At 40.7% G+C, this 16,313-nt stretch overlaps 1 protein-coding gene across 5 annotated transcripts in view; it reads left to right on the forward strand.

Moving 5' to 3' along the window:
* Positions 1 to 16,313, forward strand: part of EXOC6 (exocyst complex component 6) — a 123,053-nt gene that overhangs the window by 30,563 nt on the left and 76,177 nt on the right. For all 5 annotated transcript variants that reach the window (XM_054983534.1, XM_054983535.1, XM_054983536.1 and 2 more), the window contains exons 6-11: positions 3,493 to 3,697; positions 4,575 to 4,730; positions 6,080 to 6,148; positions 12,609 to 12,692; positions 12,807 to 12,853; positions 14,846 to 14,966. In XM_054983534.1, the coding sequence (XP_054839509.1) occupies positions 3,493 to 3,697; positions 4,575 to 4,730; positions 6,080 to 6,148; positions 12,609 to 12,692; positions 12,807 to 12,853; positions 14,846 to 14,966 (682 nt within the window). The remainder of the gene's footprint in view (positions 1 to 3,492; positions 3,698 to 4,574; positions 4,731 to 6,079; positions 6,149 to 12,608; positions 12,693 to 12,806; positions 12,854 to 14,845; positions 14,967 to 16,313) is intronic.

The raw sequence follows: 16,313 nt of genomic DNA on the forward strand, positions 1-16,313 counted from the left end.
CATGTTTCAAATGAATGTATATAATTCCTTTAAAAGTTCTCCTGCAATAGATGCCCTATATATTTGTTAGTTTTGTTGTTATTTGGTTTAGTATTTAGTGGTTACTATAATATAAAAGTTTGTTTAGGTATGAGCCATAAATTACATATTCAAATATCTATAGATATTTGCAAGCATTGTAATGTTATCTGAGTGAACTTGGAGAGACCCATTTGGGTCTGTTATGACCTAAATTTGTTTTTTTTATCCCCAAATCTCTTTATTTAAAGTTTTTATAACATTTGTAAATATAGGTTGTCAAAAGGTATATAATTTCTTTAGATCACTTTGTCTCATTAGAAGGGTTCCTCTTTAAGTTACTTTGCATAAATCACAGTTCAACACAGCAATCGTACTACAGATCAGGTTTGCTTTTTACACTTGTACACACTGCTAATCTTAAAACCAGAATATACTTTCAGAAATTTTTGGGCAGTGCTGTGTGTGTGCTATGATCTTATAGCAGCTTAGAAAAAGTGCAGAACATGGAACAAGCACCAAACTCAGTTTCTGTAAAATCTCAGGTTTTTTTTTAAAAGCAGGTTTCTAGATGTTTTTGGCTGTGAAGATATGCTTGAAAGTGTGTAGGTAATGCCTGCTGATATCTTAGAATCCAGATGGGGCAAATAGTCATCTGTGTCATTGCAAAGTAGAATAAATTATTCAATATGATAAGGTGTAAAGCTGCTCAATTTGTATTGTCGAAGGCTTTCACGGCCGGAGAACGATGGCTGTTGTGGGTTTTCCGGGCTGTATTGCCGTGGTCTTGGCCAAGACCACGGCAATACAGCCCGGAAAACCCACAACAGAAAGCTCTAGTTCTGTGACATTTTTATAATCAATAATATGGGCACATTTTATTCTGGATGCATTACTAATGGAACTGATCAGACAGAGAAAACAAGAGAGCTGGTATTAAAATTGTATGCACTTCTCTGATCAAATCAGTAACTTTAAATTAAGTATGAGAAACTGGAAAAAACAACTTAACAATTATTTTTGATCTCTAATGTGTGTATACAGTGTCCATAAGCAGTACAGATCTTCTGGCCAGTCATACCCATCTTCTTTAAATAAAATATAATTCCTTTTACTTGGTATCCTATATGTAACAGCTACAAGCTGTGATGACAGGTTTTGTTCTGCTTCTGAGGGCTTCTAACAAAAATTGGTTTTAATTAGACAATATAAGTTAAAATACTGTACTTGGATTATAAATTTCAAGTAAAAATGTCATACAAATTGGTAGAAAGTATTTAGGAGCCCCGCAGTTATTAGGCAGACAACAGATGACTTTGGCACATAGGAGGACTGCATCAAAGGGGAATGTTGAGCTTATTTTAAATACTGTAAGATAATATAAGAACAAGGTGGCTCTTTATGTTACTTTGCATGAATCACAGTTCAACATTGCAGCCATTGTACTAGAGATTTGGTTTTAGTACAGGTCAGAGGAGACAACTGTATGAAAATCTTCCCCAAAGCTGCTTTTTTTCTCCACTGGAATGTTCTTATGGATATTCTTAAGTTTTCTCTAGCAAGGGTAAAATTAACTTGGATTTATTTATTTTTTTAATAGAAAAATGGTAGAAAGGGATTTAAATCTCCTCTAACCCCCCCATTAGTTTCCCCTGAAAATTACTGCTCAAAACGGTTGTACTGCGTGGGTGGGTGGAGGATCATGGAACTACATATGATATGTAGCTCCACCTTGATTTTTTTTAACCTGTAAATAAATGGTATCAAGCCATCAGGTTTCCAAAGAATAAATTTAAACTCTTTGGCTGGTGATAACATCTAAATAGAATAATATGTATTTAGAGGCACAGAATACTATTGAATGACTGAAAAGAGTCCAGTAGCACCTTTAAGACTAACCAACTTTACTGTAGCATAAGCTTTCGAGAATCACAGTTCTCTTCAGCAGATACGAATGACTGTATGAGAAGTAGCTTCAGGGCTTTTTTTTCAGCTGGAACGCAGTGGAACAGAGTTCCAGCACTCTTGAAAATGGCTGGTGGCCCCACCCCCTGATCTCCAGACAGAGGGGAGTTTATATTGCCCTCCGTGCTACTGGACCACCGGCCATGTGACCATTTTTGCCGAGGGCAATTTAAACTTTAAAAAACTCCCCCCTTGTTCCAGCTGACCCAAAGTGACATCATTGTGTGGTCCTGGGAGCATGCGCACACTTTGCACGTGCGCATGTGGCACCAGGGGCACCACCTCCCACGAGGAATTGCCCCCTGTGCTGGCAACCCACTGAGTTCCACCACCTCTTCCCCCCCCCAAAAGCCCTGAGTAACATGAATATTTTCTGATTCTTTGCTGCTAGCTGCTAAAGCACAAGAAAATCCATAGAATGGCTTTAACTTACAGAGCAGGCCTAGTTGGATAGATTATCAAGAATAGGATCTAGAAAACCCCAAGTTTAAATCCCTACTCTGCCATGGAAATTTACTTGGTGACCTTAGACTAGTCACATACTGTCAGCCTAACCTACCTTGCTGGGTTGTTGTGAGCATACAATGGAGGAAAGAAGATGTAAGCTACTTTGGGTCCCCATTAAGGAGAAAGGTGGGATATAAATGAAGTACTTAAGTAAATAAATAAATATAGTGGTCTTGGAAGTCATACAGTTTATCTCATCCCACCAGATTATTACAGTAAATAGGAAATAACTTATATGTACAACCCAAAGCTACTTTGAGAAAGAATAGGCAACAAATTAAGTCAATAGTGGTACAGCAGGAAACAAAGAGCAAAATGTGCTTTGTATAATGTGCTTTAAGTATAAGCTTCATTAATTGGTTACCCAACTAATTAATTCTTTGTGGAGACCCACTGTAAACAACAGTGTGGGTTTTGAATCTGGGACTTCCAGATTCCGGTCTGACACTCTACCCTATGCTGGCCACCCTGGGAAAGAATGTTTCAGACTGTTGCTTGTGGATTAGGCTATGTTATAAAATGTCCAAGATCTCAAATTCACTTTTGTTAACTGCTTTCTTTCAAGATTGTTAAGGGTGACTGTTGCATCCATCTAAAATATGCACACAACTGAAGTGCTTTCCTGTGCACAGGCTCAACTTCTTGTTTAAGCTGTGCTGCAACCCATACAAAGCTACTATGCATGCTTAATTTGCGTGCCAGAAATCTGAAGACTTGGTGGCTATTTTTCTGGCATGTTAAATAAGCATATGTAACTACTTTGCATGGGTTTCAAGACTGTTTAAACAAATGCTGAACCTGACCCATGATTCACAGGGTAGCGCTTTACATTGCCAGTGTCACATGGGGTCCAGTTTGTATACATAAATTGCAAATGAGTAGTGTATGTGGTGGATATATTTACCACAACTTGTTTCAATCACATCAATATTTTTTAAAAGTTACATGTAATAAGTGTTTAGAGAAAAAAAAACCCTAGAAGACTTTTTTTTTCCTTTTCAGATATTATTCCGCTTTAAAAACTATGGATCAGTTGGAGAACATATGCTTTCCTAGAGTTAGTCAGTATCGGTTTTGCCAGATAATGATTGAAAACCTTCCAAAACTTCGTGAAGAAATTAAAGAAATTTCCATGTCTGATCTTAAGGACTTCCTAGAGAGTATCCGGAAGCATTCAGATAAAATTGGTGAAATAGCAATGAAACAGGTATGTTTGACATCTATGCGAACTCGCTGCTATTAAACTTGCTGCTATTTGGCTATACTAGTAATAATTTAGCTTCTTATCATCCATGCACTGCTGCTTTATATGCTAGAGGAATGGCACAGATACCTACTTTTTGCTACATATATACTCTGATGCAGGCACCTACATGGATCCTGATTTGCCCAATCTTTTCCCCCTTACATTTCTTAAAGAAGAAGAGTCATGCATATCGGTCCCACATGAGAACCAGCATCATATGCTGATGTAGCTTGTATGGGACAGGTGTATATACCCTTCCACCATCCAAATTTATTATAAAACTGTAATTTGTGGTATGAATGTATTTTGAAAGTATTATTTGGGTATATGGAATAGAAAGATTTTGTCCTTCTTTCTATTTTTTTTCTTCTTACTCCCCCCCCCCTTTTTTTCTTGGACAGCTTAGACATGTCAGTAGCAGACCCTGTCTTCAAATGTATGCTGTGTCAATTTCACGCATTGGGGTATGCAGTGGTACTGAATCCTTCCTTTCCATGGCACTCCCCCCTTTGTAACTCTTTCCTCTACCTGCTTTTCTACCATGCGGGGAAGGGGGAGGGGGGAAGAGCTGCTCTGGCAGATTGTCTGCTTGAAATGACTTCTCTTGCCAACCCCTCAATTCTTTGCAGCTCTTTGTCAGCAAACTTTCCCTGCTACTTTTGTGTAGCATTTCTCTTTGTATCATCTCATTTAGTATCTAACAAATACTATGGCTTTCATTGACTTTGCTGGTTAGAGATAAAGATCTTCTACTTTCCTAATCATGTTTATTAACTTAGGACTATAAGTGAGACGTGGGAGATTTTTCCATATTTGATTTATCTTTTTGATAATGCAGGCTCAGCAGCAGAAGATCTTTAATGCTGCTTTACAGAAGCAGAACAATCTAAGTTATGGGAGAAGTATGTATATAAGTAATGATGGCCTTCCAGAACCAAGAAATGAAATGTTTTTAAAGCAAAACCTTGAAGAAGAGGAGGAGCATGAAGATGAGGTATTCCAGAAATGATTCTTTATTTGAATACGCAAGTTGTTCCCAGACTAATGCCGAGGTGACACAGTCCTGAAAGAGGAGACGCTGAAACTTGTTAATTATTTTTCAGATGCAGGGAAACAGGATCCAAAGAGTTAGTTGGCCTCACTTAAAGAACTTGCCGTAGTCCGGTGGAATGTCTAGGCTTTTTTTTTGGACAACTGTTTCTAGACTGCCTCACCCCAGTTTTAAAGACAGTTTGCATTGGAAAAGGGGCTGAGGAAGAAACGGCACAACTATTTAAGTAAAACAAGTATAATGCATGGTTAACACATGCATGAGAACACAGTGGCAGAATGAACGGTTCTATTTTAGTCCATAGGTGGAAGATCACATTTTGGAATGCTCTGTGTTAAAAACTCTCTACAACTGGAAAATCAGCATGGCAAGCAGAAAAAGGAATATAGCTGTTCCTCCTGCTGTACTGACTTTCTCTTTTGCATGGACATTTTTAACATTCTGGAATCCACCACTTGCTGTCTGATGCAATGCAAACTGTTCTGTCAATGTAGGGCTCTGACACCTCATTTTTTTCCATGTGTGAACCAGTTATGTAATCCTGCAGTTACATAACTTCTTAAACTGTTCTTTAGATCCTAGTCATTGTTGTCACCTACAGTAAAACAGCAGAAAATACTTAAGAATAGCATTATTTTTCTGTCTGATGCTATAATGTTACAAATGTTTGTAAACATGAAAAGAATAGACAGATCATATTCTAGGCTATGCTTGCACCAGAAACTTGTACACAGTTCTGTAAATTGTGATGTGATGTGAAGAAGTGCATTCATGGTAAGCCCAGAGGAGTTGTCATGTTAGTTTGTTACAGCAAAAAGTAATAGTCTTTAAGGTGCCACATGACTCCTAACATGAAACAAAACTTGTTAGTCTTTAAAGTGGCACAAGTCTCCTTTTCACTTTTCAAGGAGATCTGAAAGCAGATGTGGTGGGGGGAAGGGAACAATACATTTCAGATACCAGCACACATTATGCTTTTGATTGCTACTATCTTTATTTCCTTTTCTGTTTATGAACAGTCCAGAATGTTTATAAAATTGACATAGTTACCTTCTAATGTGTCCTCATCAATGTTTTTTTAAAGAAATGCTTTCATCACATTTCCTGTTTCTTTCTTGCCTTCTTCATAAAGTGTTACCACCAGTCTCATTATTTATATCCCATTTGCTACAGCAGCTGGATAACTGCTTATACAGAGGTGCTCTGTCCAACTTACTGATCTGAATTTGTAGCACCAGTTTGGGTTGCAATGCAGTATTATAGCTGGCTGTTTTTCCCCCTCTTTCCCACAGGTTTTGACAGCTCATGATCTGGTAGATTTTTCTCCCGTGTACAGATGCTTGCATATTTATTCAGTTCTGGTATGTACATAGCTCTTAATTTGTTTTGTTTGATAGTCAGTCTTTTCTGTGGGAAAACTATCTATGAATTTCCAAAGACTTTGCATATCCCTAATAAAACCCATCCATGTTCTAAAAAAATATTCAAGGGTGCTTCTTCTTTGCCAGCCATGTTTTAAGATCTGAAGTCTGTGTTCTATATTCATGAATACTTGTACATCCATTACCTTCATGGGGCTTTACAAACAGGTACTTGATTGGATTTTATAAGAAGATGGCCAAAGTGCACTTTCATTAAAGTGTTGATAATTTTCAAAGAACAAACAGAACCTGAGTCAAGGTTCTTCTGTTGCTTTAAAATCTTTTACGTAAAGAATAGCAAGAGCAGCATCCTGCCAAAGTTAAAAGTGCTCAAGTCTAGATGCAGCCTTGGAAAGTGACTTAAACTTGTGCTTAATGAGCAGTTCAACACTTCTGGGCAGCATCCTAAAATCTTGTTCATGTAAGTAAGTCTTACCTGTGTGCAAGTAAACTCACAGGTCTGGCTGATACAGAAAAGGAACTGAACAGCTCAATGGCAAAATGGGAGCTCAAGTAAAGGTTTCAAAAGATAAAATTGTACATAGAGATTAGGTAGAGATTACAATACTGTTGCTAGGAGTTCAGCGGATGGAAGCATGATGCTTCAATAAACTCTGGTACGTTCACAGGAAGAACATGTTTTTCTATAGTGAAGGTTAATTTTGCTGGGATGATAAGGAAACATTTAAAAACGTTTAAAAAAATTAGTTTACTTTGACACTTGGAGATTATGATTAAAAACAAATAATCTCGTTTACAAAACAGCTAGTAGCAGCTGGATTTCACTGCCTTCTCAAGCTGGTTTTCTGCGGTTCACCTGGTTTAGTATTGGTGTTAGTCCTATGCTGACCCATCTTAAACAGCCCTTGGTTGTCTATTATTAGGACAGAGCAGCCACTGGGGCTAGCATCCATGTTTGGAACTACAGTGGAAGTGCTTGGAAATGTAATGCCTGATGTGCAGGGCTTTTTTTCCTGGGAAAAGAGGTGGTGGAACTCAGTGGGTTGCCCTAGGAGAAAATGGTCACATGGCTGGTGGCCCTGCCCCCTGATCTCCAGACAAAGGGGAGTTGAGATTGCCCTCCGCACCGCCGAGCGGCGCGGAGGGCAATCTCAACTCCCCTCTGTCTGGAGATCAGGGGGCAGGGCCACCAGCCATGTGACCATTTTCAAGAGGTTCCGGAACTCCGTTCCACCGCGTTCCTGCTGAAAAAAAGCCCTGCTGACGTGTATAGAAAATTAGGTAGCAAGGGACCCTGCTTGGTCAGCAGGGGACCTTGGTCAGCAGACAGTCTGCTCAGGGCCCGAGCGGCAATAGCAGCCACCCCATTCCTCAAGCCCTTTTCTTCTTCCATGAACGTTTCCTTCACTTTCCCCCACTGTCCTTAACTATATTTCAGTGTTATATCTGAGCAATATTGAGCATGGTCAGTGCTAATCAGGGTGCACTTCCAACCTAGGGTTTGAAATTCTGGTTTCAAATCCTGTGTTACAAACACTCTTGACAAATGTGGTTAACTCTCAGGTGGGCCTTAATGGTGAAACTTGGGTCAGGATAACAAGGGTATGATGGGAGAACATGCATGTAAGAACGGAAACCTGAGTGAGAGAACACATAATTCAGAGTTTCTATTTCAATAATGATTTTAAAATAAAATCTTCAGACTGTGACTGTGAGGCTGTGCTTTCCCGCAATGAAAAGATAAATTCAGAGAGTAAGTGAGAGCCTCTTTTTTGTGTTAAAAAGAGCATTTGTCCTTTTAATACCATAAATATTCTTAGTCGATACATACCATTTTCCTTGAATTATCCTGTAGTGATTATAATGACAATTTAAACAACCACCTCTTACCCTTGCCAGAAAATTGGAAAATTTTATGTAGTGTGCATACAAATGGTTTAATGTGCTGAATATCAGATTAATAGGAAGTACTATTGTTACCTTGATATGATGTGAGCTGCTAGCAAAGACAATAGACTTGCATTTTTAATCCTATTTTAGTTCTGCATCAAGGAGAACATCCATGTATACTGTTGAGATGTTTTTCATGTTTGCATTTTTCCCTGCTATATACTTTTTTGCTCTAGGTTTACTCATTAATGGAAAATGAAATAAGTAAACTAACCACAACAGGTGTAAAACTTGAACTTAGGCAATTCAGATTTAAAAAAATTTTTTTTTGCTTATATCAGTATATAGATGATTCAGTTTTGGTGTGGTTTTAAGCTGACAGATGGTTCTTTCTGAATGAATCATGTTGGTGAAAAAATGGGTCCAACACTCCAAGTTCTTTATAACTTTATAAAATATTTTTGTATAGATAATATATTCCATGCTTATCGAAGTGGCACAAACTAGTTCCACTTCACTATTCTAAAAAAGTACTTTTGAAAGGTTTGCTTCCCGCCTGTTTCTGAAAGATTAATGAGATTTCTCTCGTTTTGTAAAGAATGTTAAATTAATTGCTGCAACGTTTGTCATATAGGAAGCAAAAGACATGGAAGGACATTACTGAAACTGTTCTGAATCATCTTTAACTTACAGTGCGTTTACTGTACAATCCTAAGGGAAGGTGTGGAAGATGCCCAGGGAGAGAACTAAGTCTTGCGCGGGCATAAATGGCACTTATGTGGGCGTAATGTCCCCTCCGCTGGAAACCATCCAAGGTGCACTACTGCAGATGAGTTGCCGCTGGTGGGCATGCTTGGTGGCCCAGCGGAGGTGTAAGTGCAGCACAAGGTTCTGCACGGGTGGTGGAGGGGGCAGGGTGGGGGGCAGGCTGCAAGTTATTCGGCTTCCAAAGCCACTCTAGGCCTGGAAACGCCCCTGCAGCGGCGGAAAGTTATGCCACAAAAAAGAAGGCATAGCCCATAGGCGCTCATTGAGCAGGAAAACTCGGGTCATCCTCCTGGCCCCTGGCCCCGCCCACATGGCTGAATGGGGCATAGGATGGCAACTACCACGGGGACCAATCCGCGTGTGCTACTGGAGTGGGCAAGCCTCTTTCTCGCACCAGTCGGCTGCACATGCACCTTACATAACCTCCAGCTGCACCGCTCATGAACTGAGGGGAGTGAGTGATGGCTGGAGGCTCTGCCCGGCAGTCTCCTGCTGTGGGGACTTTGTGTGCAAGGCAGGAGAGTAGGTACATACGGTGGCAGGTCACGAGTGCACTGAGGGGACTTAGCGGAAAATTGGGAGCACTTTGTACTTGCTCAAGGGATGAAGACCAAGATCCAGAATGTCTGACTAACAACTACTGCCCAAGTCCCCTTGCAGGTTATCTGACTCTGGAGTCCCAGCTCTGGAAGGGGCAAGGGAGCACTGACGGGTAAGAAGGAGGTGGGGCAGCAGCTACCCTGGCTCACTGATTTGTGCCAGCTGCCCTCCTCTCCTGAACCCTCCCAAATGCCAGCCTCTGAAGGGGGGGGTGCCATTTGGGGGCTCTGTTTAGACTTCCTCAGCTGAGGCCCCTCCCGGCAGAGCAGGAAGTGCAGCCTCAGGTCAGGTTGACAGTGTGTTCGTAACTCCCTGTTGATGGAGGGCAGGACAAGGGATGGATTTTGCAGCACTGACTGCTGCACAAACTGCCTTTGCTCCCTTTCCAGCCGAGGAACATTGGTAGAAAACAGTCTGGTTAATAAAATGTGTTGAAAAACAACAAACTGCCTGTCTGTTTCCTTGCTTCTTGACGATGACAGTAGCCCCCCCCCCAACTCCCCGTCGAGATGTCTTTTCACACATCCCCACAAATGTTTCCTGGCTCAGGGCTGAGTTAAATGAGGTGGTCTCTGCTGCCAGAAGGAGCAGGTGTCAAGTGGTGCCTTGGGGCCCCCTCCAGCTTCCCTGCCCCCTTCCCCCCTGTAACTTCAGGCAGTGGGGTAAGAATTGAAGTGTGGCCCATGTATGTCTAGCCCGGGGGGGGGGAACCACGTAGGACTTTCATTTTCTGACAGACTGAGCTGCTGGCATCTGATAAGTCAGGCAGATGACTGCTGCATGCAGGGAAAGAGGAATGGTTGCTACCGGGAGGTCGGGGATGTGGAGTGACATCTTGGGATCTCCGGGGCTCCTCTTCTGGGAGGATGGGCCTCCTTTTTGCTGTTTGTGGAGGCAGGAATGGGCTTGGAAAATCTGGTGCAGGGAGGGTATGGACAATGGCTCTTGGAGCAGTTTCTCTGCTCCTGCAGGCCGTCAGTCCACTCTGGCATCACCCCAGGACTGGAGCATGGCTCTTGTGGTCCAACCCACATTCTTGCATCTTTGTGATGCAGTGGTGTGTTCAAATGGTGCTGCCTCAAGTCTGTGGGTGCTTTCACTCCCATCACCTCCAATAGGCCTTCTGGCCTCTCACGTGGTTTCCAGTGCACATTCCTGTCACTCATGGAAGAACCAGCCCCCCGACCTGCCTGGTTGGGGGGGGATCCCATGTGCTACAGGCTGCGAGTGTGACCCTCGCAGTCTCCTGCCGCCTTTCTGGTCCCATTTTTCAGTGAGGGGGAACCTGTTTCTTGCAGTCGTGGCAGTGGCAGGGGGATTTGCAGGCACGTGGAGCTGCAGCCACCAGCCTGGCCCTCATCAAAAATGGGAGTTGGACAGGCGAGAGGGTGGGTGCCTGATCTGCACCTTCAGTGTTACCTCTGTCCCCCCCAGCAGGGATACCTACTCCCTGATGTGGGGGTGTTGGTGGGCAGCGGGGACCACGGCCTCTCCATTGGCTGTGCCCCTTGCCTGCCATTGGCTGGTGTGGGTGGGGTTGTCAGGAGAATGGTGGGTGGGTGCTCTTGGCAGCTACCTTGTCTTGCCAAGCTCTCAAGCCAGCGTGGCTCTCCTGCAGAAGTCCATAGGGAGTAGTGGAGCGGTGCCGCTTTTACATCCATGCGCTGACTCAGGGCTTAAGATTGCACTGCTCAAGAATATGTTTCAGAGTATTACAGTTCCGCAATTAAAATAAAGGCTATTTTTTCATTCTCAGATTAGGAAATGGGGGAAGATAGGGATTGAGTATTTAGGTAAAATTGCACATCTGCGTTCAGGGCTTTTTTTCTGGGAAAAGAGGTGGTGGAACTCAATGGGTTGCCCTCAGAGAAAATGGTCACATGGCTGGTGGCCCCGCTTCCTTATCTCCAGACAGAGGCGAGTTTAGATTGCCCTCTGTCTGGAGATCAGGGGGTGGGGCCACCAGCCATGTGACCATTTTCAAGAGGTTCCAGAACTCCGTTCCCCCTGAAAAAAAGCCCTGTCTGCGTTGCTCTTAAACTAGACTTGCAATAGTGTTGTGAACTCAGTCTGAAGGGGTGAGTTGGTAGGAAGGCAGATGTATATATCTTTTATTTCATTTATATGCCCCCTTTCCCCCTCAATGAGGACCGAAAGCAGCTTACATTGTTTCCCTCTCTATTTTATCCTCACAACAACCCTATGTGGTAGGTTAGTCCGAATGTGTGACTGGCTCAAGGTCACCCAGCAAGCTTCCATGGCAGGGTGGGAATTCGAACCTGGTTCTCCCAGGTCCTAGTCCAATATTCTAACCACTACACCAAACTAATTTTATTCGGCTAACTTTCTAAATAATTGTAATATGAACATAGAACAAATTTTTCAGTGATTTTTATCTCAACCATAACATGCATAAATAAAGGCAAAATATTTCTGTTTGAATGATGGTACTGTACATTTAGTGTTGTAACTAAACTGCAGTACAGTTTACTTAATTGTAATATTTGTACCTCAGCTTTAGTTTTGCCTCTTGTCAATCAATGACAGTTTTATACTTTGTTAGTTCTCAGTAGTAGCCTTTGCAAACTAAACTTATCCACCTCCTCATCTGCATAACCATGCCTTCCATTTCCTTTCTCTGTGTCTAATGTGAAGGGATTAGGCTGTAATGGGGATTGGCTTAGATCTAGTTCAGGGTTGGGTAACAAGATGCTGTGGATCATATTCAACCTCAAAGGCTGTACTGGATATCCCAGTGATTCCATTGGTTGCTAGTTCATGTACTTGTAGAAAGAAGTATAACAATTCTATAGAACCAAAAGAAGGGAGTAAATACCAAGGAAACCTCTTATAGTTTGTTCCCTTTGCCACCCTTCCCCCATGCCTTTAGCTCTGTTAGTGCAGCCATTTTTGGAGCACTGATATTTATTGCAAGTTACTTCAAATCTCTTCTTTCTTGTGAATCTGTAAACCACGGCTTTCTGTGCCAAATTGTTCCACTCTCATTCTGACTTATTGTGACAAGAGAGTGTCTATTTGTGTATGAGTGAACAGGACTTTGTGTAAGTCTTGTTGAACAAATGCAAAGTTTGCTGTGATAGGAGTAAAAATAGGTATGTTGTGTGTGTTTTAACTTAGTGAAAATGTCCTAAATTTTGTTTATGTGCTTTATTTCCTTTAGAGTGATGCAGAGACATTTGAAAACTACTACAGAAAACAGAGAAGGAAACAAGCAAGACTAGTATTACAGCCACAATCAAACATGGTACTTGATTTTTTAAAAAACAAACCAAACATGCATGACCACAGGACTAGTCTGTCTTGAAATTTTGCAAGAATATGTAACTTCACTGTTGAAATATGTGTTCTTTTCTTAAAGCATGAAACAGTAGAAGGCTACAGAAGATATTTCAGTCAAATTGTAGGGTAAGTTCCCAGATAACTAGCTGTTGTTCTTCTGTCATAGTTTTAAATGTCAGAGGCTTTTCCTCATTGTATTGCATAGCTGTTCAGCATTTGAAGTGTTGACTTGCAGGGGTGTTACTGCGTTTATGACAAACCATCGATTGCTGCCCTATTTTTTTTAATTAATTTTTTTTATAACTATAAACTATTAAACTATATACAATCAAGAATTTTCAGTCATACAAGGTTAATGTTAAAATCCGTTAATAAATACATACATCAGAATTAATAAACACATAACATGTCATAATAAGTAACAACTGAATGCATACTAGAGCAATTTAGAGGGTTATATCTGAGCATATATCTGAACAAATAAATGGAGAAAGTACTTGTAAATTCTAACATATTAAATTGACAGATTACTTATATATTTGCATATGTATGAAAGAGTTTAAGACCAGGTAAGGAACTATTATTTTCGAGGTATTCAAAGAAAGGAAACCATTTCTCAATAAAGTTGGTTGTTCTTGGAAAATTTTCTATTTGGTAAATTTTATCATATAGCTTTTCTGATATATAATGGTCCCAGATTTTTTTTGTGCCAGTTGTCAATTGAGGGTGTAGACTTAGATTTCCAATAGGTAGCTATTGCGCTCTTTGTGGCTACTAGTAGGGTGGCTATTAGGTCTCTTCTTATTGTTGAAATTTGGTCTTGGCATTTGTCCCATTGGTTCAATAGAATAATTTCTGGCATCAGGGGAATTGCTGCCCTATTAAAAACATTTTCAAACGTTGCAAAATGCAAGGAAGAAAGGTGAGATGCCATGAATGACTTGTGCTTTCCTCTCATAATCTATATCATAGCAAAAGCTGTTTTGAAAGTAAACTGGATTTACCAAAGCAATGGGTTTTGTTGTGTCAAGGATATTCATGACTTACAGTGCAATCTTAAGCAGAGTTACTCTAAGCCCATTGATTTCAGTTGGCTTAGAGTAGAGGAACTTTGCTTAGGTTGCATTATTAGTATGGCTATCTTCTTTTTTTCTTTTTCTGTGGGTCATTTGGGAATAGTTTACCGCATTTCTAAGTGATACATTATATGGGAGAAAAGCATACTGCAACTTTGCAAATGCTGCCACAACAACAACAACAACAACAATTGTTGTTGTTGTTATATTTCTAATCTGCTCTCCCCATGAATGGGCTCTGAGTGGAATACAACATATATAAAATACATACACATATTACTTTAAAACCAGAGAAAAACTTCAATAAATATATAATACATTAACAGTGCACTCCTAAGCAGAGTTACTCCAGTCTAAACCTATTGAAATCAATGGACATAGAGTGGAGTAACTTTGCTTAGGATCGAACTGTAAAATAAGTAAATCAAATATAAAAAATCACTTAGTATTCAACTGAAGACTCAAGGGTAGAGTACTTTGGCATGCATGCAGCAACTGTGATACTTGTAATATAAACCTGCCCATATTTCTCTCCTTCAAATTAATGTACAGTATACATTGTTGTACTATAATTTGGGATATAAGAAATGTATTCCCCCTTTTGTGGTCATGAGCAGTGACAGTCAAGCTCCTATATTAGTGCTACTGTAGCTCAGATACACATTTCTAAGTCAAATGGCAGAATATGATAGAACTAGTTTACAAACTCTAGTAGTAAAAGCAAAAAAAAAGGGGGAGATTCTAATTTTCTTCTGTGGTGTTTGGCTGTAGTTCAGCTCTGTAGCAAGCAATATGGCTTAAAGTAAGAATATTATTTTTTATTTAATAAAATGTTTATACTCCACTTTGCCTTGTTGTGCAGGGTGTCTTACAAGCCACATTTTAAAACATACAAAATACAATTAAACTCCAGATAATTTCTTCCTGCCTAAAAATGCTTGCAGCCTACACCCATTAGCAAATAATATGGGCAAGATTGTTATATACTTTACAAGAGAACAACAGTTATTTCACTGTTAAATCTATTGTGTGTGTGTGTCAGTTTTTTTGTAGTGGAAGATCACATTTTACATGTAACTCAAGGACTGATAACGAGAGCTTACACTGATGAACTTTGGAACATGGCACTTTCCAAGATTATTGCTGTCCTTAGAACTCATTCGGTAGGTGGCCAGGCCTTTTGCCTACATCCTTTCAGTTCATTTACTTCAGGAACTTCTCTATGTATTTTAAAGAAGAGTAAAATGTCAAGATGAGGGGGGAAAGTCTATCTGTGAGGGGTTTTTGTAATTACAAATTACTCAGATTTGGAGAAGACCTTGCCAAGCTTTTGTTTATCCCAGCAGTATCAGGCTGTGAGCCACAACCATGAGCTATCTGCATAATCCTCTACTGATTTACAACTCCCTGGCTCTTCCAAACTGGGCTGTTAGTCTGGTAGAATATGCAGAGTTAATCTGCTGTTATTATTGCAATTGGTCCTAATTAGTTTCAACTGACCTTCATTAGATCAGATTGAATTAGTTTAGCACTGAAAGCCCACCAGGAAGTAATTCCTAATTATCATTCCAAAAACCCTGTTTCCAAAATAAACTTCCCCAGCAAAACCTTTAGAGCTGCCCTTTGGTACTTCCCAGCATTACATCTAGTTTGCAAGTGTTCCATTTCAAGCTACTTGAAACTGGGCCAGTGTTGTGAATTTACTACCAGCTACATTTTGTTGAGGGATTTTTAACCAGTATAATGTCACACTTTATAGTGTAAAATTATTTTTGTTTAACCTGCCCCATTGACAATTGCATGAAAAAGAATAGGATAGCTAGGATTGCTTGTAGCTGAAAATTTTAAAATTTCCACTCTCTAAAACTAAGTATGGCATATTATTTATTGTGCTTAAAACTGTTCATGTACATCCACATAAAGGATACCATGAAAATAACCATTCACACAGTTAAAATTGCATATTTCCGTTTCTGCTTATTGCAAGTACCAACTTCATGGCAAAATCAACAGCTGCCTGAACACGGGCATTCTTGATGGTGGCCCCCACTTTATGTAATGGTTTACCTGAGGAGGTTAGGAAAGCTCCATTCTCCTGGCCTTCTGTAAACAATGCAAAATTGAATTGTTCAAGAGAGCTTTTTGCTCAGATGGAAGGGCTGTACTGTAAGGAACTGGTCTCAAGAGATCCAACAGTAAAAGAATAAGGAGGGACCACAGACTTCACTACTATTGCTATAAACAGTGAGGGACCATATGTTCCTACTAGGTTAGGGTTGCTGGTCCCCAGTGGGAGCAGGGGATCCCCCGCTCTCAGCCTCCACCCCCTGCCGCCACTCACCTGGTCAGCGGAGGAAAAAGGCAAGTGGGCACAGGTTCCAGGAGCACTCTTGTGCTTTGTTCCAGGCCGATTTGGGCCCCAAATGGGCCAGTTCTTTAAAAATTGACCTGGAGCAAAGCATGGGGGCACTTCTAGGGCCTGTACAATGACATCTTTCCTGGAAGTGATA

Source organism: Eublepharis macularius, chromosome 6 (assembly GCF_028583425.1).
Source record: "Eublepharis macularius isolate TG4126 chromosome 6, MPM_Emac_v1.0, whole genome shotgun sequence".
NCBI classification, from domain to species: Eukaryota; Metazoa; Chordata; class Lepidosauria; order Squamata; family Eublepharidae; genus Eublepharis; species Eublepharis macularius.